The sequence below is a fragment of the Thunnus maccoyii genome, chromosome 15, assembly GCF_910596095.1.
Source record: "Thunnus maccoyii chromosome 15, fThuMac1.1, whole genome shotgun sequence".
NCBI classification, from domain to species: domain Eukaryota; kingdom Metazoa; phylum Chordata; class Actinopteri; order Scombriformes; family Scombridae; genus Thunnus; species Thunnus maccoyii.
Window position 1 is genome coordinate 27427494 of NC_056547.1, and position 26968 is coordinate 27454461.

Sequence of the window (26968 nt, forward strand, 5' to 3'; positions counted from 1 at the left end):
AGGAGCTATCTACTGCTTGTTATCTACTGTCGCTACTCTGCCTTACAGTGGAGAGAATTGAAGATGAAATCTGGAAACTATCATTGGACCAACGTGATGTCAATATTACATTCTGGTTGTTGATTGGTTAGGGAGGACGTCCTCCCTTGGAGCGTCATTTTAAAACAGTAGCATTAAATCGATGTAAGAGAGCCCACCCTGCGGAGGACAGCAGGCACCCGTCCTCCTCTGTCCCCCACTCCACCTCACTCTCCGCCACTGCCCCCCACCACCACTGCACACACGCTGCCCTTTCTCCTCCTGCCCTGCAGGTGTCGCTGTTAAAGCATTTTAACCAGAATTTCAATAATGGATTTTTTCCAAAGAAGAGAGAAAAAATATTTTATAAATAATACTGAGATTAGTAATAGTTTATTTCAACCAAATATTCTTTTTTATATTTTGATCTCCTCTTGCCTCTCAAAAATAGAGGAGGAGCAACCTCCTCTGCCTCTGTGGACCAGCCTCCACTGCTGTGTAGCTACCACACTGCATATGTAAGCAGCAAGTAACTGAAAGGACACATTAATATGAAGTTCAATGTCAGTGATATTTTGTACATCTTTTCACCAATAGAAGAGCTTTTCACAAACTGAATGAAAAAGTGCAGTGCACAATGACTATCATTTCTACATGTCTTAGGACACACACTTTAAACTTTGTGTCCCCTATTTTTGTTTTTATAGATTTGTTAAGCTACACTTATCAGTATTTTTCAAATTCTCAAAGAATGTGTAGTGCTTAAAGAACAATTAGGAACCATCTGTGTTGTTCCCTTCTAGCATCTTGAAGTTCATTGGGTGTTTTTTTTCATTGTGTTTTTACAACCTGTAACTTTAACAGAACCTGTTTCCTGCAGCAAGAAAAACTCTGATAAACCCACAGTAAACTGTCTACCCAGCTCCAATGACCAGCAGACAATTTAGCAACTTAAGAGACAGATATTGTTCTCAGGAGCTGTTGGAAACCAGACTAGGTTCAAATGAATGCCAGTGTTGCTCCATGTCAGTTGAACATGTACATTTTTAAGAAGTTTGCCATATCAACTTCATAGGGTGATAATATGTCAATGTTCTGTTTACTGCTTGCTTCACTGCCCCCAAGTGGCCAAAAAACAAAGAATTGTGAATCCAGCTTTAAACTTCAAATGATATAAAACATAAAGAGAAATAGACACTGTTACAGCATGATCAGTAATTCAACAAATTAAATTATATGTGACATACATTTCATTAAAGGATGGTTATTGGTGCTGTTCTGCATGGTGAGAGGAACAGATTCTGTGAAACTACAGAAATGTTGGTCAAACAGGGTGTCAGTGGCACTGGTTTAGCCCTCATTATAGTGCACACTCTGTAAATGAAGTTATTTGTTTTGTCCAGGTTAGTCCCAGCTTAAATGTGTATGGGCCAAGATAGAAAACATACCAGTATACTCTACATATGGCCAACACATGATGCTAAATCACTGACACAAACTAGGACATTCAGCCATTTATTAATTATGCATTTTTCTTTATCTATTTTTTATTTTGGATGTCATGGAAAATGTATTTCTTAGACTCTTAATGGTTTGTTTTGGCCCCAGAATGCACCCAGCCCACGTCCTGTCTCTGAGGTCAGACTGCTCAGTTCATGGCTGAGGTCAGTGAGGTCACAGCGGATGTTGATGAGCAGTAGATAATTGATCTCACCTCGTCTAGCTTGTTTTCTTTCACCACGTTGAGGTGAGGTCTTGGGAGAGGTGTCCCTGACCAGGTAACAAAAACAACATTTTCCATTGTAATTCTACAATGATTCACATCTGGCAAGGTATGTAGTTTTCAGACAATTAGGTTGGTTGGCTGATGAATTACAAAAGAGTTGTTGACAAACTGTACACACAGCAAAAAGTTGCAAATATAGGTACTGTTTACCATGTCTACCATGTTAGTTAGCTTGTTAGCAGGTTTGCTACATTTTTGTCTCTATTTGGTTATAAAGCGAAGTACTGGACAAATTGAAATTTTAACCACAAATATTTGTACAAAATGTCATTACGGTTGAGACGTTTCTCTCTGGTGGACCAAGAAGCCGACATTGCCTCCCCTGATGCTGACCATCTCTGGTGTTGTTTCAGAGTATCCAACCAGCTCACCGATGCCTTTTCCTAAAAATGAGCCCTGACATGCTGTGGTGGATGTTGGCAAGCATTCAATATCCATAGAAAAACCTCCAGGTAGGTAATATTGGGTAAATTTATACATCTATTCTGATGCTCAGGATAATTAAAAGTCTAATCATGTTCATCCTGTGGGGAACATGAATGTGCATGAAAGTAAATGTGATGTAATCTGCACATTCGATTGTGATATTTCATATTTACAAGTGGCTAGGAATGTTAATGATAAATCATTAGTCAGTTAATTGCGTTAAGAACATAAATATTGCAACACCGTCTTAAAATACTCCAGTACAACTTCAATATTGTACCACCTAAAAAGTCAGAAGAGCAAGTCAAAGGTGCAACACCATCCTCCCAGCAAACTATCATGTCGGTATTAGCTAGAAGAGGCTGTAGTGATGTGCATGCAAAGGCAAGTACTCAGAGGCTTTGCTTTATGATTAAATAATGACATGCTGCCTATTAAACATGGAGGACAGTGAGGGCTTTTGTGAGCAACTAAACTACATTGAGATTGTCATTAACATTGCTTGTGGCATTTCGACAAGCACTTTGTTTTCTCACAAAAAAGAAGCACTCCAATACAACTGGAACAGATGGAAAATAAATTGTGTCTACAAACAGCTCAGATTACAATTATGAAAAAGGGTAACACTGATAAACACTGGTGTGTAAATTGTTGCGGCTGTGTTTTGAGGCTCTTTTTTTAAGTGAGGTGGCAGGTGGCTGGTTAGGCTAATTTCATGCCAGTGTACTTCTTATATGAAAGCAAACTGCTGCACTTCCTGTTAAACCAGAAGGCTGGTCACACATTTAAAAGTTTTAATGTTTGATTCCTGAAGTGCATTTGCTCTCTGGACTATCACACTGTTCCTGTGAGGAACAGACCCTCCTGGCTGCATGCTGCCCAGACTTGTTCAGCACAGGTAGCCAGCTTTTGCTACGGTAATAAACTAATAGTCAGTTTCACTTACATAATATCAATTCACACACACAAACACAGAGCCACTCCCATGAATGCAATGCTGCAAGTTTAAGAGCTTGGTGTGGAGTGATTTGTCTTCAGGCAATAAAGCTTACCACATTTAAATTAATGGTGGCCAAGATTTTTTCATAATACCTGCTATCCAACTCTAGACTCAGGGGACTGGGAGTCTAGATTTGGATCTCCGTTGTCTGGTATCACAGAACTAATCCAAATCATGCTGCTCTCCAGTCATCATTAATCTTCCAGACTGGACAAGATAAACTGACAACCCATACTGCACAAAATTTGTATCAACAGGAATCCTAGTTTGGCTCTAAATTTATAATGGGCCCAGTTTATTGCCAATTGCGCAGAGTATTGAAATGCCAGCTGTAAAGGTCTCCCATTGGACAATTTAGCATCAGAAAACATTAGAAATAAAGAAAGAAGCAGTAACAAGCAAGACATTTATAATGCAAACCCCTATGGACTTATCAAATGGGTTGCCTTATTTGACCTGTGATTGTAACCCCTTTATGTGATGATTCACAGCTGCCAATATGGTTCACCGGGATCATTATCACGAGGTCTTAGCATTTTTACAACGTCAGCTAAGACATTTATAGACACCGAGAATCCCTTTAGACATGTAAACTAGCCCCTGCAGAAATCTTTAAATGTAATCATTTCGTAAACCTGACTGCCATGACTGACATAATTGGCTACTGTTAGCATACTAAGGCTTGTATATGCCTCACTATGTAACAAGTTCATTTTCATGACCTCTATTAGCTCAGTTTTATCAGAGAGATTCATACTATTTAGGTCTCTAGTGATATTTACAGTATGTGGTTTGCATAAACAGACACTCTAAACATATTTGACTAAACACTGACAGTGTGTCTTATAACTGGAACACTTCTACTAAAACAGCACTGCAAATCAATCTCAAAATTAGTAAAAGTAATTTTTTTCCTTTTTTCTGGGGTGATTCTGGGGGCTGGATTCCTGAGAATCCATCTTGTCAAGCTTCAAATTATGTGCTTACCAATCAGCGTATTGAGGATTCTCACATGATCTCATGAATCCAGCTGTCCTGCAAGGTGAGACAGTGATAGATGGTGGTAGACAGATGGTTCATCCAATCAGCTGCCAAGTATTTTTTGAAAGTGCCTGCCCTTTTCCAAGCAGTTTCCAAGAACGACTTTTCAGATGGTTCTGTGTAACAAACCATCTGGCATGTCAGGTTATGAAACAGTTGCATTACATAACTATACAAGACTTATGCTTATGATAGAATTCAGTCTTCAATTTGGCATAATTGAGTATTGTCACTAAGCACATTGTATATGGTGAGGCGAAGTGCTAAAATGGGGTTATTTTGTTAAATTAGTGCAGTTTTATAAATGGAGTATATGCCAAAGTAAAAATGATATCCAGAAGAATTCTTACCTATGTATTTAGCTGCTTTATCATTTTAATATGTCAATGAACATTCCATTGTGGGATTTCTGAGGCGAGTTTGGCAAGACAACCTTTCCACACGCAAGACAACCGAACTTGCACAAGCTAACACATTTTATACAAGGGAATGTTTTGACTGTCTAGCATTTGATAATACTCATGTTTTATGCATGTTAAACCTTCTGCTACAGTCTATACGTGACAAACTTTATGCAACTTATCAGGATGAGCAGTCAAAAGGAGGCGTGTTGTTTTTTTGGCAGTTTGCTGCCATCTTTGCCCACTTGTTCTCTACATTGAATGCTAGGAAACAGGACTGCAGAGATAAGACATATGGGGACTGTAGTTCTTCTTGAAAAGAAAATAAAGAAATTAAATAAATGAGACAGGACAAAATATATACTTTACACATTCTTCATGTACAGTTATCATAACCACATTTTCAGGGTACCCAGAAATCCAGAAATACAGAGCATACAAACATAGAGAGGCCTAAGCAATATATTAGTAGTGATGGAATACAGGCAACAAAGGATACACTATAAACCCTGTAACAGTTGACTTATCTGTCTGGACATCATTATTCATTCACCATTTTTAGACCAAGACAGTACAGTAGCTCATAGTAAATTAAGAACAAAAAAAAAAAATCTTACTTAAAACAGAACTAAAACAAAATACTAATTTCACCCTGAAAATGTGAACCGAGTGTCTTGACCAGCTGTAATCCAGGAGAGTGACATAACTGGCAGAACAGCCTCCAGGTAGCCTGCTAATGTTCTGTTGATTTGAAATGCTTATCAATAGTAGAGAAGACATGGCCTTCACGTATCAGAAATGCCAAGGATGTCCTGTACAAGAACATAGACAGTTTGCAAGCATCTCTCCTTGTTTCACAGTTTTACATTATGTATGTATATATGTGTCCCTGGAATAGATCCAGTCTCTAGTTAGCTCCCTCCTAACACATACAGTATGTGGAATGATAGGGGGCTCCATACAATACAAGCATATACTAATTTGTATCTTAGGTCACTCAGAGGCACGGGCATTACTTCAAAAGTGAGAAAATGAACATATTTGTATATATACACACCAGCAATGTACAAGAGGTATGATGAGTTAAAAAGGTACCTGATGTCTCTCATACTGAGGTAGTCCAGCTGTGTGTTCAGGTCATGGCAACTGATACCATCATCATGGACAGAGAAGCTCTTGATTACATTCAACACCTTAAATGAGGATCAAAAATTACTTTCTAATCCTGTGGTGCTATCAAATGGCATTTCATATAATATATGCACAAGTGATGTCATTTTTTTATTGTCAAATGCAACACTGTTTTGTCAGGAAGTAATAGCAACTGTCCACAGAGAGTTTTTGGGAAAAAAAAAAAAAGAAAAGACACAGCTCTGAAACATTATATATTATAATAACTTGTAGTGGTGGACTTCTCAAACCTCAGCAAAGAAAACAGAAAATATCCGCCAAGTAAAATATGTTTGTAATATAGGTGAACTGATATTTTAAACCCACTAACCTGACCCTGGATGGTGGACAAACCATGTGGTAAGAAGGCGTTAGAATGTCCACCACCACACTTGACGGCTCTTCCAGACAGCGAGGCAGCAGTGGTATTCATATTCACATCGAACATCTGGATTAACAACACAGAAAATGCCAAATATATGAAATATCTGTGCCTGAACTGGAGTCAAATTCAATTTATAATGGATATTCTGCTCAGTACATAGCACATCATTGAATACTTGCAACTTAAGGCATAAAACAAAAGATTTGTTACAAGTAGTGTTACTGGCCAAACCCATTCACAAGCTCTGGTACCTTTCCAAAAAGCTGCATATGGGCTTGCACAACTTCCAACATGTGGGATGTGATCTCATTCAGGTCCTTAATACAACGGATGTCCATTGCCAGCAATGACCTCTGACCCTAATGCAAACAAAAATTGAATGTGTCATACAGTGTGTGGTCATAAACTCAGAGATCCTTCATGCTCACTCCCCTTTGAAGGCCACCAAGCCCTTTGTTTGTATTACTTACTTTGAAATTCCGTAGACTTCCTGTAACCTTCACATATGTTCCAGGAGAGGCAAACATCATCAGAGCACAGTCCTGTCAGAAAGACAGTTTGAAACTGATCATTTATCAAAATGGTGCAGTTTGCAGTGCTCATTTGTTTACCACTTAGTATTTCATAGTTCTGAAATGAGCCTTTTAAAGCCACATGCCTCTGTGTTAACCCACTGTTTCACATTCAAAGGTGGACCAGTCATGTCGTCCACAGAGTACTGGACATTTGTCACGAAGGGAGCAAATCCTCTGATGACGCCCACTAGGGACACCTGCAGAGAAAGAAGCGCATCAAAGGGTTATGTGCTGCACTATTTCTTAGTCGGGAGGAATCACTTTCTGGAGTCATGCTGGTTGCATGGCAACCTCATGACTGATTAAACAAGCAACCTTTAACATGTTAATTGGTGAGCTTTAGAGGTGCTTGTAGGCAGGTTTAACCATTGGACAGAGCCAGGCCAGCTGTTTGATCAATTTCCATTCTTGGTGCTAAGCTAAGCTAACAGTTTCCTGGCTGTAGCTTCATATTCATGAGTGGGGTATTGATCTTCTCAGCTAACTGAGACACAATGTCAAACCATTCCTTTCATCAGGCATGTGTCCCTGCAAGTAAACAAGGCAGCATTCAACTACTGGGTGTCTAGAGGTGGGACCAAGTCATGGTTTTGCAAGTCACAATTAAGTTTCAAGTGTTGGCTCTGAGGCTCTAATCATGACCAACAAGTCCCAAGTCATGTCCAAGTCAAAAAACAAGTCAGTTTCTAAAGTTCATTCTTGACCCCAGGAAGGAACCCACAGCAGTTGGGTGGAGCTTTCAATCACATGATCATCTCTACATGGAATCTGCTGAGTGTCATGTAACTCTAAATTCAAAATGTCTATTTCTTCCTGCACACTTTGAGGCGTTTCTCGACCATGTTGGCTTCATAGTGTCAAAGTCTTTATCTGTGTGTCTGCTGGTGTGCAGTGCCAAACACACATTTCCTTCCTGCAGACTGATTCAAAATACAGTATATCCGCTGACAGGAAGATGAAGAGTTGATGCACACACACTGCACAGCAGTATTTCTTATCTTTGGGTTTGAACAGGTTATCAAGTCATTTGACGTCAAAAGCCTACATCCAAGTACAAATTCAAGTCTTAAGTGTCCAGATTAATGAGACTTATCAGACTCAGGTCAAACCTATTCCTCTGCACTGTGCAGAACTGAGTGGTGATATGCACATGTAGAGAGAAATCATCTTATTTAAGTTGCGTTTCTCATACCTGGTGAAGTTCCCAGTCGCAGATTGCAAAGCTATCGTTGCTGACTTGAGAAGCAGTCAGCAGCTGAGACACTGTGCAGGGTAAAATCTCAAGACTCCCTCTCTGTGGTGAAATCAAGGTTAAAGGAAAGCATTTTATTTGGTTGGTTTTGGTTAAGTCCACCATATGAAAACAATTTTTTCAGATCCTAACACATATATTTCAGTTAGTATTGACAGACACACCTTTGTCACCATTGCTTTATGGCTGGTAATCCCATCAGGGGACAGACTGCAAGCTGAGGCGAAACATTAAATAACTGTTAGAGTAGAACTCATTTAAAAACAGCTTGTTTGCAAATCCTATTAAAACAAAACAGAGGAACAACAGGCCTCAGCGGGCACTCAGTTTGTGGACGAGTTTCATTCACAAAAAGTTCCCAAAGACTAAAAACACGGCACAGTTTCATGTCCTGCTTTCAGAAATCAGAAGACAAACACAACAATAACAAATTTAGGAGTGACAATCAGAGACCTGAAACAATAAGAAATATGAATCCAGCTAACATGTTATCAGAGCAGCTCTGCACTGTGACAGAAACAAAGAAGGAATGATTTGATGTGAAGTTAGATGCTAAAAAATATCTTTCTAAAGCAAAGCGCTCCATGATGGGGGGCGGTCATGTGACAGTCACAGAGATATTAGAAGATCATCCTCTTGCATGAAGCCCATTGTTTTACCTTGACTCCACATGTCAAACTTAACAGTCACACTGGCAACTACAGGTATTCCTCAGTAAACCAAAAACTTGAAATTTAAGAATCCACTACATAAAGAGCAGTCAGGCTGGAAGCACTAGCAGAGTATTTCTAACCTTTCTGGCAGCTTCTTTGTGTGCAGGCCATCAGGTGAGTTGAATTACCCAATTACCCATGGTGCAGTGCAGGACGTGTAAATGATCAGTGGTGAAGCCATTCATGCTTCCGTTCTTTACAACAGTTCAATTATTATTTCAAGTCATTTTATTTAAAAATCCATCAGTTCAACAGTGATTGACAGGTATTCACACCACTTTTGATAAACTTCATTTAATCTCTTCAAAATATCTTACAATGACATAAGAGCAAAATTGTTCATACAAAAGTGTGAGAGCAGAAGTTTGCCTGGCTGTGAGTTTGGATCTATTATTTGACATGATTCCGATTTTATAATGAAGTGTAATCTTCATCTGACACGGTACACTTCTTATGTAAAGTGTGGCCCGGATTCAGGACCAGCATACCACATGTCACAATCCTGCATCACTGTCTCCCAGAACTGATAGGTCAGTCACTAAGCACCTCAAAAAACTTGCTACAGGAGGAATGTTGAAAATACTTTCTTAGTTAACAGTGGGTATTCTTCTCATTGATCTATTAGTTGTTAGCTTACTCCGCACCAAGTTTTCTACCACTACCATGGATGGATGTATAAAGAGAACTGGATACAGTGTTGGAGGCGGGCCCCCATTCATTCCCATGAAAGTTGCTCAGTGGTGCATGCATGGATAATACATCCATGGGCACATGAAGCCAAAAAAGCCACTTCCTGAAAATATACTGCACAAAATTTATGGGCCCAATGCACCCATAAACATTTTGTGTGTGTCTTTGAAGTTTAGTTGGCGGTGACATTCTAAAACTGCAATTCGATTTGCACAGCACAGCTATGGCATCATGTCCTGTTAGTAAAAAACTGAAAAGGATGTTGATTTCTTGTGTACTAACTGCACAAAAACAGTATACTATAAAGACTAGTGTACAGTACCTACCTGTATTCAGTAAGTAAACAGTATGTATACAGACAGAGCATGTCTGTATACATACATGCAAGTAGTGCAGGATTTCTTCTTCGTTTACCAACGTGAGTGCTATTCATCAACAATGTGCTCAGTGCTGCCACTGGTAGCTGAAGGCTCTATTGCAGTAACGCAAATGAATAAAATAGTAATGTCATTTATATAGCTTGCAGCCACCAGGGGCAGCACTGAGCGGCACACTGCTGCTGAGCAGCACACCAGTTTGCAAGTAAGAAATAAAATCCTGTGCCATCTTTGATTTTACATGATCTGTAAAAACACTATATGCTAGCTGTATACAGAATACTAACCTTTATAGTGTACTGTTTTTTGGAGTTGGTACAAGACTGTTCAAGTTGATTTCTTGTATATTGACAGATAACGGTACAAGACCCGCGCCACAGTACATGAATCAAACTGCAACTTTAAGAATGCAGCTGCCAGAACTTCTCAGAACAAAAGCAAGTGCTTTCCAAAAGTTAATTATATTGTTATTTCTAGGGTGTTTCTGGAGTGGTCTCATCCTCAGTTTTTTTGTCCAGTAACAGGCAGTTCCATTTCCTTTGTGCACTGGTTTGTGGGAGGATAGTGTCCAGCACACTCATAAGTCAAACATTTTTTAGTTTTTGTAATACTCTCGAGTATGCATTATTTAATCACTTTTCCATTGTGAACACACTACATTCTCAACCTCCTTTGGATTTGTATGTAGCTTACATAGCTATAGTTTGTATGGACAGTAATGGAAGGGACCGTTCTCATTATGTTTTTTGTTACTTTGGAACTTCAGGTCAATAGGAAGATGGCCCACCACTGAGTGAATTCTTGTGTTAAACATTCCTGTAACAAATTGTATTAGCTGCTCAGTGAGTGACAAGTCTGAGTTCCCAGAGATAATAAAGTACAATCGTGACATGTAGTATCAGTCCTGGGTGAGGGCTGTGTAAAGTGGTGAGTTTTGATTGATTTCCCAGAATTCAAAAGAATTTCCAACCAGTCCAGTACCAAACAGAAAAGACGACTGAGTTCACCCATGTTGTATACCAGCTTTGCTTACACAAAATCACAAACAATAGGCCAATGAAAAACATACAGTTACCACTAGCACACCAACAGTATTAACCTGTAAATATATCACATCTTTTCAATGACTGAAAGAAAGCTGAAGCTGAATTAAGAGCTGAAGAAAATTGAATATCACAGCAATTTACATGTCAAACAAGCAGGGCTCTTGAAAACAGAGCATATCCACTCAAATGTACACAAACCTTGTTCATCCCCTGTCGATCCTATACAGTATTTACACATGTGCAAAGAAATTGAATAGAACAAATCAAAGTGTAAAAACACTCCCCAGAACTTGCTTTTGTTTGGCAAACGTCTAAAACCTCACAGGAAGCCAAGTGTCTTCCTCCTCCCCCTCTTGTCTAGAAGGATAGGAAGAAATCTGGCCGGAAATTACTCTACCCATCGTCCTCTCCTCTGCTTAGAGCTCTGAGGATATGGGTGACCTACTTTGAGTCCAAACTTTGCTGCTCGTGTACAGAAAGCCACAAACACCACATTCTTGAAGAGGAGCAACATTGTCCGAAGCAGCTTGCATGAGCCTATCCTGCAGTAAAGACGGGCGAGTTAATACTGATTTGTGGTATTGCTAGTCATACCGAAACACCACGCTGAGGTGCCTTGAAATGTGGTGCGTCTCAAAGCACAGCTTCTGCCAATTTTGTGTTTGAGTGCAATATCAACGAGGCCACTATAGTGTACATGCCCAAAAGAAATTGTGAATTTCAGAAATAAGGCAAATCTCAATCGCACGGCAAGGGGGAAGAAACACTATTACAGCTAAGGGGGGAATTAAAGGCCATCTAGCAAATAAATGTTGGCAACAAGTCGGAGTTTGAGAGCAAGGAAGAAGGCTAGATTGTTTGGTTTCACAGGTTCTTGTAAAATTTGTCAAAGTGCACAAATTATTTATGACCTGAAAGGCAAAAGGGGTCCCGAGCATGATCCTCTGCCAAGTGCTGCAACAACTTAATAGGCTTAGAATTAGCATGTCGGAAGCATGAGGAAAGGGATTACTGTAAGATCCAGAGCCAAAGGAAACGAAGAGCAGTGACACAGTGAGAAGAGATCAAGTTAAACACAACAGTATTATGTGTCAAAAAAAAAAAAAAGAAGAAGAGATCCTCTGGCTCATGGAGGATTGTGTGCTGGTGTCTTCTCTCGCTTCTTCCCTGAAGGTGAGAGGCATCGCATGCATAAGTAGACTGTTGGCTGACATTGTGTTTGCCTGGTAAACAAATACCAACGCAGTTATCACACTGACTCCAGCCTCACAGAGCTCCTCCATATAATGCAGTAGGTAGTTACTGTATGAGGAATAAATATAAACAACAACAAAAAGTGCTTTCAGTGAAATTCACTGAATTCCTCGCCCCTTTTACTCATTCAGGGCTCTTGTCTAAATGGATTTTGAAATGTGAATATTCATGTCACTGCTCTTACAATACAAGCAGCTCATTCTTCAGCTAATTAAATCTATGTTTAGGCAACATAAGGATTTCTCTCAAGAGTAGATTTGTTTGCCGTGTGTGAGGGAATCACTCACACAGTCTTTTGAATGTAGGCCAGCGTGTGTCATTGTAGTGTGCTCAGTTGTTTGGATATTCTTCTTAAAACGATAATTCTGGTTTATTACAACTTGGGTTTTATGTTCATAGTTTTGGTCATTATTGCTATTGGCTATGATGAATTGATGAATTAAATACAATCAGACAGGTGTCCAACAGTTTCGGCAGATTATATAAACCACTAAATTTGGACAGAAAACTGCAACTGAAAGCACCTGAACTGTCAGTAAATCTCTCATGTGCAACCACTAGTAGCAACAACAAGTATGTTAGGCCATAGTTGAACAGGATTTTGGTCTGTAAATTGTAATTGAGGTTTTGGGTAATAATTTTACAGTTGGCCTTTGTTTTCTCTTCCACCTACTACCTACAGTAGTAACCTAGGGTTATGTTACTTCTAAGGTTAATAGCTAGCATATCATTAGCTTAGTGCATTATTATGTGGGGCTACAGGGGACATTAGTCAATGTAACACTGGTCAGAGATGCTACTGTATCAGAGTGAAGGCTTTCATTAGCGGTTGTGTCCTGCTCTTTACTGGTTTTCATTAGCCAAAGTTAAAGTTACTTTAGCCTAAGGTGTGAGTGAAATATGTTGTTTGGAAATACTGGCAAAAAAGTAGAAATTCAACCTTTGTGTTGCTAGTCAAAGTAATGTATGTATTTCTACAGCAGACATATTAAGTGCATACTATAATATAATACTAGGGCTGACTAGCTGTAGCTCAAAATTCAAGAACAATGCTACTCCGTTATTTCTCTGTCTTCTACTTTGATCATGTAGCTTTAGTCTTTTTTACATCAGTACACAGCACGGAGTTAGCTTTATATTATGTATGTAGCCATCAAAGCTGTTCAATTTTTGCGTTTAATTCAAAAGCTTTTTCAGGATTCTGATTTTCATATTAGTCAGCCGGAAACATTAAAAAGTCAGCTGGAGAATTGTCACCTTAATTAGCTATCATTAGCTAGCTACTACTGAAATCTGCCAGCAACAGTTTTTCAGCCAGTGAGGAGCTGCTTTTGTCTATTTCTGTGTAAAATCAAGGATCAAATGTTTCAACAATTAACACAAATCTCATGTGGTAAACCTACCACATAACAACAGTCACTAAAGGGTCGAAACTTAGCGAATAGCCAGTTTACTGTGAGTACAATGTTATTTTCACTGATAGGAATGTTGGCCAAAATTAAAAAAAAAATAAGAACCAAGTTGTAATAAACCAGAGTGATCCTTTAGGCTCTATTCCTCATTTACTGTGTGAAGCGCTTTGTAATTAAAGGTATTACTATGCAGGATTTTCCTTAAAAACAACGTATAGAGTCATACAAAAGTAATTTCCCCCAAATCATCACTTATGACCCACTAGAAGTGTGTGGCAGTGTACTTATCTAGAGAGACTGTGGCCTCTGCCTGTATTTTCTTATTATTTTGTTGTGTTTCAGATATTTCTGGGTGTCCAGCTTTGTGCAGTGGGTGTGTAACCCCCAGCCAATAACAGCACACGGGGTGCAAGGTCGGGACTCGCAGCATAGCGACCAGGTTACATTGCTGTGTCTGTCTCTCTCCTCTGCTCTGTCTGACACACACACACACACACAGAGCAGAGCAGCCATAGCACACAGGATGAAACATGCGCTTTGGCTGCATTCACACAAAATCTGGCAATGCGGCACCTTGTGCAGAGGTGTGTGGGCGTGTTTATTTGTGCTTTAGAACGTAGAACGACAATCAGAAAATAATGTTTTATTTATCTGATTCACTGCTTTCTTCTGTCTGTCTGTCTGTCTGTCTGTCTGTCTGTCTCTCTCTCTCTCTGTCTCTCTCTCTCTCTCTCTCTCTCTAGGGAGGAGGGGCCAAATGACCGACTTTAAATAGTGTGTTTACAAACAGCAACCAAAAAATCCTGCATAGTACGCCTTTAATATCAAGTGTTTTTGTGTTTAAGGCTCTATATAAATAAAGGTGACCTGTCTTGATCATTATACATTCTGGTAAACTAGTTAGGGGTGCGTCTGGGACCAACACACTTATCTTTAAGTCTGTAATGGGCAGAAAGAGGAAAAACAGCAACCACAAGCACCTGCTGGCTGGACACTTGCTGATAAATGTCCCCCACCCACCCAACCAACCAACCGACAGAGCAGCCTTCAGAAAAAAACAAGTTATCTTTAAGCACCAAAGTTTGGCATTTTTCTCCTCCAAGAATACTGAGCAAAACTGACCTTGATAGAAAGTGTTTGTCTACAAATACCATCAGGCTGTATATTTTTATTACCTGAGCATTCAGGGCATATCTGTATTTGATGCCGAAACAGAATCAAATTTTTATGTAAATATTGTCATATTCATGCTGGTTTTTAAGTCAGGTTCTGTCAAAGCCACAAATGGCTTCAAAACATTCCACACATGGAGGTGACGGTGTTTTAATATTGGCCCTTTGGATAAATGTGCACTGTAAAAATCACAGGATGATGTCTGATATTGCATTTCTAACGGTTAGCAGTAACAATTAGCACCGAGTCAAAGATGGCATTTGTAGACAAACTATTTAACTATCACTTTGGTTTTCAGATCTAACTGAATCCAGGATTGAGGTCTTTTTTTTTTGCTCTTCCATCACGCTCGAGTTATTCTGTAAGGAGGAAGTGGAAGCTGTGATGTGATTAGCCTGAGACTAAGCTGCAGTTTGGAGCAGCAGCAGCGATGAGTGTCACACCTCTCCCCCCTCAATATAAAGACACAGCTAGTGTAGGACTGTATGTGCTTGGACAGTGGACGATGTTTAAGCCATGAAACAAAACAATAACTATTGTTCCCTAGTTAAAAATCAATAATCCCCCCATTATGTGACCATCTAGGATAACAGTAGCTGATGAAATGTGTACATGTGCTTGATCGGCTGAGTCTGTGGTGCCGTTTGCTCGTCCATCACGTATCCCAGTCCAGCTCTCTGCATGCGATGCGGACCAGTCTGAGCTCCAGTTCAAAGGCGTCAGGCCGTTCCTGAGGGTTAGCCGACAGCATCTCCCTGATCAGCTGCTTCATGTGGCTGTTCATGCTCTTTTTCCTGGCGGGGATCAGCAGCTCCATCTTTGGATTCTCTAACAGGGCCTCCCCTAAGGGTACAATCTCGGAGCCCTGCTGCACGTAGCTCCCCAGCAGCTCCTTCTGAGTCTCCACGTCCACAAAGGTGATGCGCTCCACCATGGCCCAGATAATCACCCCCAGGGCGAAAATATCTGCCTTGGCTGTGTAGTGGCCCTCCCACACCTCCGGGGCCATGTAGAAGTCTGTTCCGCAGGCTGTGGACAGGAAGCACTTGTTGACACTGGCCGGTTCCTCGGGGTTGAGCCCGGAGGTGGAGCAGACCTTGCTCAGACCAAAGTCAGCCACCTTGAGCGTGGGTTCAGACGAGCCAGCCGGTGTGCAAGCCTGCGAGATGAGGATGTTGTCTGGTTTGAGGTCGCGGTGTATGATCTGGTTGCGGTGCAGGAAAGCCAGAGCGCTGCCCAGCTGCAGCATGAAGCTGGTGTTGGTCTTGCGACTTGGCTTGCGTGACAGCAGGTAGGCGTTCATGTCGCCCCCATCGCAGAAGTCTGTGACAAACCACAAGTAGTAGGCACAGCACGGGTCGAATGTGATCTCGCCTTTCAGAGACGTCTCCACCAGCTACAGTAGAAACACAAAGAACAATTTAAGTCAACATTAGAGCACTGTTTCATAAAAATGGCTCAGAAAAGTTGGACATATTGTGAAAAGTCTGTCTTGAATTAGCACAACAAACTGTTTTTATAAAGCCACCTCAAAGCTAACGTGAGCTCTCGAGCTAGATTCAGATCACCTGCCTGCAAGTGGAAACAATGCAGCATGTAATGTGCTGTTTTTTCTCATTGATATTAGCCTCACTGTTTGTTGTTCATTCTCTTTACATCGTGTCAGAGCTGTCTTAAGTTAATGCAAACCCAACATGTCCTGTGACTGCGGCTGCTTCAGATTAAAAGCATCCAACTGGCGAACCACGGGATGGCTTTTATTTTGAAACCGTCATGTAATTAAGATAAAACTTGGAAGTGATCCTGCTGAACACATATGGGAAAAATAACCTAAACAGCAACAAACAAGCCATTAAACAAGCTGTCTGCATTTTACAGGAAATTTAAACAAAGTATCACCTCAAGCCCCAACAGACAAAAGCTGCATGAGCAAAGCCACAGTGATTATGTCACTTAGGCCTGGTCTAGCTATCATGATTACTGATAAAATAACAGAAATGGGAAACAGTGTGAGGAGAAGAAAATGTCACTCATAACGAAACAAGCAAGGTTGTTCCGGCTTTGTATTCATAACATGCTGTCTGCCACCTTCCTTTGTAGGCCTTTTTTTTTTTTTTTTTTTTTTTTTTTTTTAACATCAAAGCTGTGTGAGGAGCCTCTCATCTTTCACGCCTGCCGCAGGAAGTGAGTTCATTTAATCTCCACTTTTTGACGGCAGACCACAAACCTTGAGGTTTCATCCCATATCTCACATTAAAAGACTAAAATGTGATGCATAGAATGAATCTGATAGATAGCATTTTGTAATACACACGGAATAGCTACAGGTTTGTTAAATGAATAATGTAAACTTAAAATGAATTGACTGATGCATACATATTTGCTCTGGATGTAAAACAGCTTTACTGGCAACACAAATGTTTGAATAAATGTCCGTAGTAGGCAATTCCTGGTGGAAATCCTGCTGTAAACAAATGGCTGCAAATTGTTTGGCATGACACTAGCCAAGGAATCCACTACCCAAGAAGAATAAATGCAAATTATCCCACAGTTGGTGCAGTCAGATAATTCTGCCCTATTATCATTTGTTCTTCTGTAAGCACGTACTGGAACATTACAGAGTAATAAAAAAAGAGCTGGAATAAAGGGATTCTGGGAAAGTGTCCAATGCTAGCACTGCAGAAAACTGAATGAACGGTCTGACAATAGCCCCGCGTGCCACTGAGAGACTATAATCAGGCCCAGGCAGAGTGCCTGTGAGTCCGCCGTCAGACAGCAGGGAGGCACTGCGACATGACAGGCTGCAGACAGGTTGACTGGGGAGAGGAGGCCCTTCTAAACCTGACAACACGTTCATGTGACTGTGGAGACACGGAGGCCACAGACAACACAGATCTAGAAACTTCCAGCTCATGTACATCAGGCAGCACACACACACACACACACAGAGTGACAAAAACCAGGGTTCACCTGCATATTTTCTATTTCAAGTGCCAATATTTGTGCTGATATTCTATGTCTAGTGTGACAATTTCACCAGAAACATAATCTCTGACATTAATAAGTTTACACAACACTTTCTGATGAGTCAGTTGACTTACTGGAACAGTCGCTGACTTTTATATTTAACCTACTACATCTACATTGTCTGAGAAAAATCTGCAATGTTGTCTTTGCCAGCAGCAGTGAGACAGCAATATGTCAACAGTGGGAACATTCCTCTTACAATCTAGGATATTTTACAAGATCTCGTGAAATGTTTTGCAAATCAAAACCAGCTTCCAATTCATTACAGGAATTAAAGTGTTAGTCTATTTTAAGACAACATGTGGCTAACCAACAAGTGTTTTTCAAACGCCTCTTAAATGTCATAATTACAGTACTGTAGGTCGAGCTGCATTCCTCTACCGTCTGTTTTCTGCTTCCTCTGAAAGCTCGCTGTCATCTGTGTGCCGTGTGGACAGAAATGTTGTGGAAAAATCTTTACCGGCAGAGATTCAGTCTGCAGATATTAACAAGATCTGCTTTTGGCAAACGCTGCAAATGAAACCTTAACTGGGGCAAGTGTGACGGGCAGATCAACAGATAACTTTGTGTTATCTGATGATCTGTTCTATTACTGGCACTATAAAGCTGAGGTTTATTATGAATGTAGGGTTTGTTTGAATAGCCAGTCCAGTCAAGGTTTGAGGTTTATTTCTTATTAGTGTGAAGTCATTTATTCAAAACAGTCATTGCACCTGTAATGTCAGTCACAGAGAACTTACCCACAATTCTTTTTTTTTTTTTTGTCAGAATACATTTGTATACAGGTTCTGTTCATACTGATGACTGAATCATTGATGAAAATATAAAACTTTTTTGTCTGCGAATGAAATATATAAATCAGACCCTACTAGCAACCCAAGGTGGGCCAGAACTGAATTATCTGGGCAAAAAAATGAATATCAACAATGTTGAGTCTTTGTTTCATTCTGGATGCTGTGACGCTGCAGTCTGACTAATCCTTCCAAACCAGGAATTACTGCTCACTGTAACTCACTGGTACTTGACACACTGGTTGTTCTGAACCACACCTGCTCTGTATCTGTGTGACTTTGACCTGTTATCTATCAGAGAGGAACAACAAGCTTCAGGATACACAGCCTTGTATACCTAAGAGTCATCTCATATCTAATAACCAGCTAACCAGATAATGTTGCCGTGACTGTTAACCCCGTTAGCTTATGTGGGTTGGCTGAATGAAATATCTAAAAGATTCCGGCTCACATGGACATTTGTAAAAAGCACAATGAGAAACAACATGGTAAATTCAAAGTATGCGTGCGGCTGACAGACCTCCTACCTCAAGATTCACAACTGCCTTTTACATTGTGGGATGATACACTATTGACCTGGTCCAAGAGGCAGCTTTACTGCTGTAGCTTTGCTGAGTCACTGGAAAATGGACTGAAGTGAAACGGAAACCCATTCCAGCTTTTACTCAGTGGAGTTACCCCGATGATGATGCTTGGAACAGGACTCAGAAATCATTTCTATTGAGACGATTTTGATAAAGTAAAAACACACCACAGATGATGGTTTAGTTTACACAAGAATGACAAATATGTGGAAAAAATTCAACCGGTTTTTACTCTTATTTTATGCCTGTAAACAAGCCCAGAGGTAGAATTCATAACTGGATTCTTGCCTATTTTTATTTCAATGAAACAACTTATAGTAGGCTGCTTCTTTATTAATAATAATTAATAATTACTAATAGTCAGGCTATTGTGACATATAGTTAGAAACGTGCGAAGGAGCATAGAGTCAATTCACCAAGTTTCACTTCTGTGGGTTCACACACACACAAACACACACACACACACACACACAAGAAACAAAGTTCTTCTTTTGCTTGTCCTAACAATAAAAATGTACAGAAAGAAAGATCTGTTCAATGTAGGATTTCATGGGTACTAATATGAACAGATGTAAATTATAATCAAATTCCAGACATTGACCAACACTGAGGACAAGACATGCGGTTAAAAAAGGAAGATCAGCTGATAGCCAGGACTTGGAAAACATTTCACACATTATTTGCTTGAAGCCAGCCTCATATAGAAAGCAACATTTATTTCAGCTTTTTCTTCGGTCAATCAAGTTCTGGCCTCACTGACCTTTTAAGGAGATATCAACTTGTGTGAGACTGATTTGCCGACAAAAATGTGTGGAAAATGTAGACTTATGGTGTTTTCAAACCGGCGTTGTTTAGTCCAACTGAGTCAGACTCTGGTTGGTTTCCTTCTACAAGGGTCTCGATCCGGTCCTTAAAGAATTCTGGAGCAGTCAATTTGTGGTGGGAACTTGATCCGACCTCGATCTGACCAACTACAAGGAGTACTCAAGTCTGACCTAAAAGGCTCCTGTAGCTGGGTGCACTTTGCATGCTGGGATGCAGATGAGTGAAATCAACAGTTGCTAGCAGCTAGCTGGAGAATGGATCGAGGTTCAACCTGGACTGACGACAAAGTATGTTGCCTTCATCAGGACCTTCTTGTGTTTACATTCTCACTCCTGCCCCAGACACATCTGACCAATCAGAGGACTGAACTCTCTCACAAGGCTTTTAGTGATGCATCTTGGTTCCCTTGAATTTTTTTCCAACAACTAATCCACAGATTCAGACCAGAGCAAAGCAGCTATAGGTTTGAAAACACCCACAGACCAGCTTCTACATTTGGTAAAAGTGTATCTAACTTTGTGGCTATAAGTCATTATTCCCTGCAGCCTCGTCAGTAAGGTCATAATACATTTTCTTCCTTGGAAGACTTTTACTTTGAGGCAGCTGCAGGAAGTGTTGAGTTTGCATTATCAGTGTAGTTACTTTGGAAGATGTGATGTGATAAATGGTTTTGTTTTTGCTTGACCAGGTTTAGAGACCAACCCTCTAACCACAACATTTTCATGCTTGTATCTACCATCTTTACCGCTACACAAATATACCAACTGTCCAACTACAGTTTACTGCCACCAACCCTCTTCCATTGAATTCTGTGTCCTCACCTCCAGGTACAGCGGGGAACTGGAGCCGTGGTTCATCCTCTGGGCCAGCTGGTCCCGCTGCAGGATACACTCCTCCAGGTGGATGACGTTTGGGTGCTGGCTTTGGATGCTGCTGAGGGCCCAGAACTCCCGCAGGGCGAGTTCCACATTCTCTGGAGAGTGGCAGCGGATCTTCTTCACCGCCACCCGGGCGCCTGTGCGCTTCACTACTGCCTCATAGACCACGCCGTAACTGCCACGCCCCACCTCCTGGATCAGCTCGTACTTCGGCTGGCTGCTGACCATCCTAGTCCTCACTGCAGACAAACAACATGGGTGTTAGTTTGCTATTGTTCCTACTTCTGTCTCAGTTATATTTTCGTCACATCTCATATTACTACTTCAAGTCTGGATGCTGTGTTTGAATGCATTTCTTGTATTTGGGCTGTTATTTGTGCATCACTTGTTGCATCATGTTGTTTCTAGTTGAATTCTTCATTCAGTGTGTTTTGTATGTCATCACTGTCTAGAATCCCCAATAAAGAAATGTAGGATTTTCTTCCTGTTGCTCCTTCTAGTGGACTAGTGGAAATCTGAGGCTTCAGCCTCAAAACCCATCCCAGTATCAACAACAGAAATACATATTACTCTTAAGCAGCACAGATTGTTTTAAAATTCTTCAACAAATATCTTCAATAAACCCAAATAAATAATCTCCCTACAGTTTTCATGAGAGTGTTACTGGACCAAACCTATTGAGCTGCTCCCAATTGGTGCCTTCTTGATTGGCCTTGCACTGCCAGAAAGTAGCTCTTAAACCAAGAGTGTTCTCCTTCCCTAAAGCATTCATATAAATTCTTCCCAAATATTAAAACAACAGCATTCCCTCCTCCAACAGCACATATGAATATCTCTTTTAGATTCAAATCATAAAATTAGTGTTGGAGCCATTTAGGCACATATTGGTATTTTGTAGAATGTTTCTGTAATCACATGATATATGTGCTCTAACATTATTTAAGTTCATGCAACTGTTTATGTATAGTATATGTACAGTTCAAGTATATTTTGCAGAGACTTTGCTAATTGCTTATATAACTTTATATACTTGCTATAATTCTTGGGTGCTGGAATGCAGGAACATATATTTTTGTTGTTTGCGACAGTGGATGGTGCCTGAAGGTGTTTTAATGTGCATGTGCTGAGATCTAAAGAATCTGCAAATAAGTTCAGATCAAAACAAGTGTCTGACCGTGTATAATGTGCTTAATGTGTACATGAGATAGCGGGTAATAATGCGTGTTACAGTTTAGAATATAACCAGGACCAGACTTTATGTAACTTCAAATAAAGTGTCATTCGATGTTTGCCCTGCCTGCTGTGGACTTGTGAGAACATTGGGTTTCAACAAGAAAATTAGATTTAATTCACTAACACGAGTCAAAACAAAAATACTACTTGCAACATGGTAAAATGGCCATTATCATGAGAGAAACCAACATAGCACTCCTGCACAAACACCATCAGCACCTAGTGACCACTACACACAACATGCCTCACATTACCCATGAAAAACACACACACCTCAAACACACCACATTTTAGAGCCACAAAAATGACCACTGTGTTAAACTGACACCAAGTTTCACAGACCGGTATCTGTTGTATCTGTTACAGGGTTATTACGTTACATTGTTCAGGTGTTTATAAAAGCACGTCACACTAACATGTGATGCTTAAGAGAAATTGCTGCGCCTATAAAAGCATAGCACAGCAGTTTACATTGGAAATGGGAAGTATGGAAAAGGCATATCTAACCAAAGGTCGAATCATACCAACAGTCTCACTCATCCTTATCATGTAGTTATATAATCCTGTTCCTGCCACTGCAGAAAATAGCTCTCAGACTGCAACGACTGATTATTTCCATAATCAGTATGGACATCCCGATTAAGTTTTTTTTTAGTCCAATGCGATACTTACATTCACATAAATGTTGATTCAACATGTATTTGACACATTGAAATAACAGGTGCGGCCCACTAAATCTGCCACACCTGATTTTTCACACTGCTTGATCCAAATATTGAAGGTCCTGGTTCAAAACTATTACATTTAAAAGCTGAAATTACTGATATGCTATCAATGAAAGTTTAGTTGGAAAACGCCACTCCTGAACTTGTCATGACACATGTCACTCTGCTGGAGTTGTTGGAACTACAGAAACTTTATAAGAATTGTAAAGTGGTGTAACAGAGTGAGGCCTCTTCCCTCACAAATGACACCGGCTGCAGAGAGCACTTTAACACAACAACAGCCAAGTTTCATTTTGGCCTGTCATCAAGTTACTCATGGAATTCATTTTAATTAGCAACAGCTGATGTGACCCGCCACCGGCCACGTATGTCATTTTATCCAGTGAAAGTCAGTGCCAGCTACGAGTGAGAAGCTGCTTCCTGAATGTTTTGTACATTTGTTTTTGCTAATACGAGAGAGGAGGGATAACAGACACGATAGCGCCAGAGCTTAGCGAACATGTGTTTTTTTGCCAACCTTGGTGTCAGAACTCACATCGGTGCACCCAAATAATTTCTCACGTTCACACACGCATTCAATGATTTTTGCTTCCGCTGTAGAGCCCAGCTGTCATTGAAGGAGAGCAGCAATGCAACATAAGCAGGCTGAGGTGGACAAATCACAGCAGAGTAAAGAAAGGACTGGCATTTGATCGGCTTTATTTTAGCTGATAAAGATCCATTAAAATCTGCCTGGATTGGTTCGGAACACCTCTAATAATCAGGTATTCTAACAAGTTTTCTAACAATTAGTCAGTTAATTAATCAGATGAGAATACTTTTAAATGCTTTTTTTAAAGATTAAATGGGGCTGCAAATGATTATTCACTTTTTTATTTAAGTGAATTACTGAATCTGTTGACTATTTTTACCATTAATCAAATAATCTGATCTGACCAATAGTCCAAACCCCAAATATATCCAATTTACACTGACATATATTTAATTAGATTCAAAGTTATTGTCATTGCACACAAAATAAAAATGCCTACCAGTACAACGTCATGCAGTTTAGCATCTAACCAGATAGTGCAAACAGTAGCAAAAGTGACTACAAACAAATATAAATAGGTAAATTATTATGTAGAATTAACTATGATATTTACAGTGATGATATGAGGATTTACAGTATGAACACATTTGCTGGACATTTTTGATAAATGGTTTATCAATTATGAAATTTGACTGATTGTCTCAGCACCACTCCTAATTAAAAATGGTTTCCTTGTACAAATACATTAGTATTAATATCTAGTATTGTTTATTTACAGATTGAATAAAAGTCACAAAAATATCATTAATACATAGTCTAGAAGAATGTTACATTGCAGAAACTAATCTGAGTATTGTTTCAGTGGCCGATCCAAAAAAACATATTTATTGACACAGGCTGGATATACTGAATTTATGCCAAATGAATGGCATGTGGGTCCTCATTGATTCACAAAACCTGTTCACTGACATTATCAAAACTTTGCAGCTACTGGTATCAAACTGAATAACTTTAAATTCTCCTTCCACTCAAAAATATGTTTTTCTTTTTGTACCTACAGTAGGATGTTGCATTCATCTGCTTAAAGTGGAAAGTTTCTCTGTGCTTATTGAAAATCTGAATTTGGGGCATGATGTGTGACATCACAAATAGTTTGGAAGCCACCCTGGTCAACTATGCAGCTTACAGAAGTGATGATGTCAACTTCTAAGATTAAATATATTTACATATTTATAGATTCTGGAATTTTAATGAGTTGGAAGGAGGAGATGTAATTTTCAGGATTTTAACAAGATAATTTGCCTTTTTTGTGGAAAAAAACATATCAGATACAAATTCTTATTTAAAGAGGACTATTTTATTTACATCTTAAAGCATATCCGGAGGGGATCTTTAAACATGCAGATTGTAATGTGTAAAGTGTTCTGACATTTACAAACAACAGGACACTTGACAGTGACAAACTCATTCCAACACCTGCCTGCACCTGGCTGTTCAATTGACACATTATAAAACTTAATTTGAATGTAAAGATACTTGACACTTTTAAATTCGGAGATGATAAACATCTGCCAACAGTCTGAAGACCTGAGCTGTCTCCCCAGACAGAGATACTGATGCTAACTGGCTAATCAGACATCCACTTGTCTGATTGGCTAACAGGCTAACAGGCTAACAGCTATGTGGCCTGTAACGATGATGTTGGTTAGCTAACGTTAGCTAATCACGTTAACAGCAGCTAACAAAGAGTCCAGCTCTCGCCAGCACAGTCGGCATGAATGTCGGCATTAGCTTCTATCAGTCACACCTAAAAACAAGTTCATTACGATTCAATTGTACTAATGCTGGGGGCATGGAAGAGGCATGCACAATAAGCAGAAGGTATTGACAGTTTATTGTCCTGTGTGTGTGTATGTGTGTGTCAACCAGATTCCTCCAAACACATACACACACACTCTCCCACACACACACACCTGCAAACCCACACAGACGAGTAACCACAGCAGACAAGACGACCGTCTACAGACAGAAGAGGCTGCAGTTGTTTATGCTGTAACTTGTCATGTTTCTGTCTCTCACCTTTGAATCGTTTCTCAGGGGTTCATTTGTTGTCTTCCTCACTCTCCCTGGCAGCCATTACCGCCGCACACGTCCTGCTCGCACTGTGAGACACTGGACGTGAGCGCGAGCAGCTGCTGTGCACTGCAGCGCGCGTGGTGCCCAGGATGAGCCCACTTCCGGCTAAGCATTTCAAAATAAACTCCTCTATGCAAAGAACAGTAAAACTGAACGGATGAAACAGTGTGAAGCAGGTTCCAGTGGAGTAGACACTCCAACGCTGTCAGAGTCTCCTGATATTAATTACACAGCTATACTTAAAGATCCCCTCCTGAGTCTGCTTGGAACAATAATGTGTCTGATTTTGTTTTTCCGCAAAAAAGTATAATTACCACTTTAAAATCCTTAAAATGGCATGTACTCCTTCTCCCTCATTAAGAAGTCCAGAATCTATAAATATGTAAATATATTTCATCTCAGAATTTGAACTGCTGAACGCAAGATGTCTCAGTCCAGAATTCTGGACCAGAATCGTCTTCCAAATATTTTTGATGTCACATATCATGCTTGTTGGCCTGCCCCTTAAAATTGGATTTTCAATGAACACAGATAAACTTTCCTCTTTCAGCTGCTGAATTTGAAAACAACCTTTTAGTGTTAAACTCTGCATATACATCATTCTGCACAGTGAAGCTCAAACATCCAACTGTAGGAACAAGAAGAAAAATGTATTTTTGAGTGGAGGAGAACTTTAACTAAACAACTATACTCTTTTAAAGACAGAGGACATTATCTTTGGCCTTCCTCATTATCTTTGCCAACTGCCTCCAGTGACAATCCACAATGTAGAAATTAATTAAGTCTTTTCATACCAATACCTGGGTGTTATGATAGATGCCACCCTATCAAGGACTCTTCATATAGAATTTATTTGTGAGAAGATACAGCAGCACATTTAATTTCTTCGTAGACTCAGATCTTTTGGAGCCAGTGGCCAGATTATTTTTCTGTTTTTTAAATCAGTTATTCAGAGTGACATGCTGTGCTTTAGTACAGCCTGGCTCAGCAGCCTATCTGTGAAACTTAAAAGTAAACTAAACTATACTTTGTGCGAAGATTATTGGCAAACCTGTGGCACACTCCTTTCAAGTAGCTCACAACAAGAGCATGCTCAGACTCGATAACAGTATCTCTCCTGATTCCTGTCATGTTTTTATGGGTAATTACCAACTTCTGCCCTTTAGGTGATTTGGAGTCCCTCAATTTACACGCAACAGGCTGAAGAATGCTTTTACACATCAGTCTATCCTGTTGCTAAGCCAAAATCAGCATGCTGCGAGCTGAGATCTGAATCCAGCGGATAAGTGATATGTATGACTGTCATGACTATTTGATGTGTTTTGTCTGTCTATGAAAAGTGTCATATGTGTAACTGTATGTTTAATCTGTGTGAAAATCTCTTGAATGGAACTGCCTAAGGATGCAAAATGAATTTCAGGGTACATTGATAATAAAAGCCATATTGTATCATATCGTATGTACCATATCAACAAAAGTAATATCATATACAGTATACTGTACTTAATGTTATATTCC

At 39.9% G+C, this 26968-nt stretch overlaps 2 protein-coding genes across 3 annotated transcripts; both read right to left on the reverse strand.

Annotated features, from left to right (window-relative positions):
* Positions 1–5116: 5116 nt before the first annotated feature.
* On the reverse strand, positions 5117–8905 carry LOC121913551 (replication protein A 32 kDa subunit-like). Of its 2 annotated transcripts, none has more exons than XM_042436200.1 (9): positions 8848–8905; positions 8219–8271; positions 7995–8096; positions 6886–6999; positions 6698–6769; positions 6479–6586; positions 6174–6290; positions 5768–5865; positions 5117–5484 (listed from the first exon to the last, which is right to left on the reverse strand). In XM_042436200.1, the coding sequence occupies exons 1-9, from the start codon at positions 8876–8878 to the stop codon at positions 5406–5408; spliced, it is 774 nt and encodes a 257-aa protein (XP_042292134.1). In that variant the 5' UTR covers positions 8879–8905; the 3' UTR covers positions 5117–5405. The 2 variants fall into 2 exon arrangements, with proteins under 2 accessions (XP_042292134.1, XP_042292135.1); XM_042436201.1 differs by lacking the exon at positions 8848–8905 and adding an exon at positions 8714–8841.
* A 5442-nt stretch (positions 8906–14347) lies between these two features.
* On the reverse strand, positions 14348–25532 carry pdik1l (PDLIM1 interacting kinase 1 like). Its single transcript, XM_042435540.1, has 3 exons — positions 25394–25532; positions 20768–21063; positions 14348–16115 (listed from the first exon to the last, which is right to left on the reverse strand). The coding sequence occupies exons 2-3, from the start codon at positions 21050–21052 to the stop codon at positions 15375–15377; spliced, it is 1026 nt and encodes a 341-aa protein (XP_042291474.1). The 5' UTR covers positions 21053–21063; positions 25394–25532; the 3' UTR covers positions 14348–15374.
* Positions 25533–26968: the final 1436 nt, after the last annotated feature.

What these genes read in the sequence shown, in the direction of transcription:
- LOC121913551 (XM_042436200.1), bottom strand. Translation starts at nt 8,878, where the DNA reads ATGGCCTGCACACAAAGAAGCTGCCAGAAAG. An exon ending in ATATGCAGCTTTTTGGAAAG is followed by an intron (nt 6,291 to 6,478) that starts GTACCAGAGCTT and finishes TTGTTAATCCAG; the next exon opens with ATGTTCGATGTGAATATGAA. An exon ending in TGTCCACCATCCAGGGTCAG is followed by an intron (nt 5,866 to 6,173) that starts GTTAGTGGGTTT and finishes TCCTCATTTAAG; the next exon opens with GTGTTGAATGTAATCAAGAG.
- pdik1l (XM_042435540.1), bottom strand. Translation starts at nt 21,052, where the DNA reads ATGGTCAGCAGCCAGCCGAAGTACGAGCTGATCCAGGAGGTGGGGCGT. An exon ending in GTTCCCCGCTGTACCTGGAG is followed by an intron (nt 16,116 to 20,767) that starts GTGAGGACACAG and finishes TTTCTACTGTAG; the next exon opens with CTGGTGGAGACGTCTCTGAA.